Source organism: Bison bison, unplaced genomic scaffold, assembly GCF_000754665.1.
Source record: "Bison bison bison isolate TAMUID 2011002044 unplaced genomic scaffold, Bison_UMD1.0 scf7180017864263, whole genome shotgun sequence".
NCBI classification, from domain to species: Eukaryota; Metazoa; Chordata; class Mammalia; order Artiodactyla; family Bovidae; genus Bison; species Bison bison.
In genome coordinates, this window is record NW_011494835.1 from 3,948,038 (window position 1) to 3,952,411 (window position 4,374).

General features: G+C 37.1%; 1 protein-coding gene across 3 annotated transcripts in view; it reads left to right on the plus strand.

Moving 5' to 3' along the window:
- The window catches only part of SLC9B2 (solute carrier family 9, subfamily B (NHA2, cation proton antiporter 2), member 2), a 60,230-nt gene that overhangs the window by 15,729 nt on the left and 40,127 nt on the right, over positions 1 to 4,374 (plus strand). For all 3 annotated transcript variants that reach the window (XM_010848271.1, XM_010848270.1, XM_010848269.1), the window contains 2 exons: positions 761 to 895; positions 1,550 to 1,727. In XM_010848271.1, the coding sequence (XP_010846573.1) occupies positions 806 to 895; positions 1,550 to 1,727 (268 nt within the window). In that variant the 5' untranslated portion in view covers positions 761 to 805. The remainder of the gene's footprint in view (positions 1 to 760; positions 896 to 1,549; positions 1,728 to 4,374) is intronic.

Here is a 4,374-nt window from a genome sequence, read left to right on the forward strand (position 1 = left end):
TAGCTACAGAAGTCGATAGGAATTGGAAAATTTGGTTTTTCAGCCTATATAGCAGGGGAGGCCAAGGGAGAAGAGATTGAAGTGGGTGTTTCTGAAACCAATTACAGGTCTGCCCTATCAGTTTTTTTAGTTACTTCATATAAGTGATTTGGGGGAGGGGGTGTATTGTAAGTCTGTAGAGAATAAAAGATGCGCTTTGGTAATATTTGCGTGATCCAAGTTACTATCAAGAGACTGTCCTACCACTTATCAGTGTCTAAAACATTGTGGCTGCTCCATCCTTGAGCTGTGTTTTTTGTGTTTTTTTTTTACTTTAATTTTGAAATAAGAACTAAGCAGGAACTAGTGACTATAGTTTCTCTGAATATGATGGAATCCATAGATTTCTCTTCGGTGCCTCATTTCCTCATGTCAGTATTGGAAAGCTACCTGCCCCTTTTCTGCTTCAAAATGACCCATTAGAGAGGAGAATATAACAGACATATCACTAAGATTATTTGAAGTACAACTCAGAAAGTAGGGTGGGAAAGAAATCATATAAAAATATGATGGTGAACAAGGGCTTTTTCAAGAAAGGTAAAAAGGTAAGAATTAGGAAAATATACTGTAATCCAAAAAAACAAAATTCAGTTGAAAGTTAAGAATTGTGTAACCTATTTTAGCCATTATATTCATTTAAATTGCTCAAATTGCTGTTTAAATAATTTATTTAAATCTCAAATTGCTATTCTATACCTATACTCTTTCTCTTTCAAAACAGATCTTCTTCCTCTTCCCTATATCATCTTATTCTTAATTATAAATCATGAGGAATCAAGATAAAAGAGCTGCGCACAAAGATTCAGAACCATCCACAGAGGTGAATCACACAGCCTCCTCATACCAAGGAAGACAGGTATGATCAAATGTAAAACATCCCAACCATTTCCTTAAGGTGGGGACTGTATTTTTCCAAATCCTTGACAGAATTGTATTCTGTTCATTCTCTGTCACTCAGTTAACAATTCTCTCCATTCTTAAATCCCCAAACTGATGGTAGGTGTGATTACTAGTTTTCCCAGATAGTCAGCAGCTGGCCCTACATGGAGAGCCTGTGAGATACTTCATGTTCCCAGCCTAACCTCCAGAATGGTGCTGGTTTCTTCCACCTCTTTCTTTATTGCTTAAAATTCAAGTAAATGAATGAATGTGAATTTGTTTTCACCACAGATGATTGTCTCTTTTTTAATCACTCTGACATATTTAGTAGCTATTGCCTTGAGGTGGTGTTTTAAATAGGCTAATTTTTAAACCCGGTATTGAAAAACATAATGGAATTTTATGTGACTCAATAATGCTGCAAATATTGACTCAGAGGTAAGTACTCCTTGCATAGTTCTTGTTCCAAGCATTCACCAGTTGGCTAGTAATGAAGCTGTTTGTTTCTCCTGTAAAGTGTCAGCCTTGATTCTAGCAACGGAAATTTGATTTGTGATGTGATAGCTCAGTACTTATAGAAAGGTACAGTAAATACACAGTTGTAAGAATTGTTTAATTGCTTTAAACACAGCAGGAAACAGGTATGAACCTCAGAGGTATAGATGGAAATGAACCAACAGAAGGAAGTAACTTACTGAATAACAATGAAAAAATGCAAGGAACACCAGCTGAACCAAATCATTTGCAAAGACGAAGACAAATACACGCTTGCCCTCCACGTGGTTTACTGGCTAGAGTAATAACAAATGGTATGTACATGGTAAGGATGAATTCAGAACAAGAGGGTAAAAGATAAAGTTGTTATAATGATCGATTCCAAAATAATATGGCTTAAAGGACAAAAAGACGTTACTTCTCTCTCACATAAGAACTACACGGTGAATGATTTATAATTGTAGGGAACTCTGCTCCGTAGTCCTTCAGGGTCCCAGGCTGACAGGCTCTGCCACCTTCAACACAGGGCTTTCCAGAGCACCGCCGTCACCGCTGTTAAAGCTAGTAGGAAGAGGGAGAGATCAGAGATCAAACGCATCTACCTTTTCTGTATCTGAGGAATTTCACAGGGTTATATAAGGCTTCCAATTGGAAAAATGATTGAGAAATCACTGACAAGCAGAAAAGCACTGCATAAATATTAGTTCTCATTACTGTTAAGTAATGCCAGTAGTGTTTGAGCTAACAGCTCAGTTTTTACTTCCAAATGAATTCATCATTTTTTTAAGTAAAGATCCTAGTTTCCAGTTCAGCTTATTGCTGCTCTTAAAATTTGGGGGGGTAGGGATTATCTTAGCACTATTTTGAATGTTGTTAGGGTTAGGATCTATTTGTCCTTTAGGAATGGATGTGGTTTTTGGAGGCATCTCAACATTATTCTATCAATTTGGTAAATAAATGGATGTCCAGATTCAGTAATGCTGTTTTTGTTCAAATAGAATGTGTGTGTGTGTATGTATATTATATGTATATTGGAGGGTGTGTAATATGGTAGGAAAAAGGAGAAGGGGATTGAAACTTGTCTATAAACACAAATTTAAAGACAGGTTCAAAAACTTCATTGAGTAATGACAGTGTCATTAGAGTAAATATATGGCTTCCCCCAATAAATATGTTGATCTCAAAGTATGTTTACTGAAAAATCAGACTCACTTCTTTATAGTTATACTTCATTTATGAGCTCTGAAAAACATTTTTATCATTCTCAACTAGGATAGTGGAAGCCAAGCATAATATGTTATATGACACTTCAGGCTCCAGTATGTTTTCAATGAAATTAGGTAAGTTTTTAAACTACCTTAAGGAAAAAAAACCTCAAAGTTTATCTAAAATTTGTAGAGAAAACTAGGTTCCAAAATATACACCGGTTGAGAAAGCAATAGATAATGTAATAAGCTTTCTGTCCTTTTTAACTTTCTCTGTTTAAGTAATGGCACCCTTCTAGTTAAAATATTTAAGTCTCCAACAAGTCCCAAAGATAAAGTACAAAAAACATGGATTGCACTAAGGGTAGGGTATACATGAATGATGTGGTTTGGAGACGATTTTGTTTTTTTAAGATGAAGGGTTTGGAGGGCATCGTTGTTGTTTGTTTTCGTGGTTGTTTTGTTTTTTCAGCTGCGTGGTTTGCAGGGATCTTAGTTCCCTGACCAGGGATTGAACCCGGGCCACAGCAGTGAAAACGCCACGTCCTTACCACTGGATCTCCCGGGAATTCCCTTGGAGACTAATTTTTTTAAATTCTGTAATCATTATCTATAAAGCTGCTTGAGAAATGGGGACTCATGATATATAAACAACTCTCACTTGTGTTCTTGTGCTTCTGCTTCCATGGCTGACAAGACTGCTTTTGTCCCCCTATACACAAAGTATTCAGTACACAAAGTATTCTTCTTAAAGGAGTAAATCTTACCTGGGAAAATACTATTTTTCAAAATTATAGATAATAAATTATTAATTGAATGAAACATGATTCAGAGAAACCTTAAGAATGTACATTTACTATGTATTTAGAACTTCGTTATGAATATGAGAAAGGAAAAGGAAAATTATAGGTTTTTTAAAAAAAAGTAGTATTAAAGTAAAAAATTCTTAATTCTACCTTTCTGAACTTAGTATAAAACTGGGTTTTTGCTATGATAAAATAAAATTTCAGTTCAGTTCAGTTCAGTCACTCAGTCATGTCCTACTCTTTGCGACCCCATGAATCGCAGCACGCCAGGCCTCCCTGTCCATCACCAACTCCCAGAGTTCACTCAGACTCACATCCATCGAGTCGGTGATGCCATCTAGCCATCTCATCCTCTGTCGTCCCCTTCTCCTCCTGCCCCCAATCCCACCCAGCATCAGAGTCTTTTCCAATGAGTCAACTCTTCGCATGAGGTGGCCAAAGTACTGGAGTTTCAGCTTTAACGTCATTCCTTCCAAAGAACACCCAGGACTGATCTCCTTTAGGATGGACTGGTTGGATCTCCTTGCAATCCAGGGGACTCTCAAGAGTCTTCAACACCACAGTTCAAAAGCATCAATTCTTCAGCGCTCAGCTTTCTTCAGAGTCCAACTCTCACATCCATACATGACCACTGGAAAAACCATAGCCTTGACTAGATGGACCTTTGTTGGCAAAGTAATGTCTTTGCTTTTGAATATGCTATATAGATTGGTCACAACTTTTCTTCCAAGGAGTAAGTGTCTTTTAATTTCCTGGCTGCAGTCACCATCTGCAGTGATTTTGGAGCCAAAAAAATAAAGTCTGACACTGTTTCCACTGTTTCCCCATCTATTTCCCATGAAGTGATGGGACCAGATGCCATGATCTTCGTTTTCTGAATGTTGAGCTTTAAGCCAACTTTTTCACTCTCCACTTTCACTTTCACTTTCATCAAGAGACTCTAGTTCTTC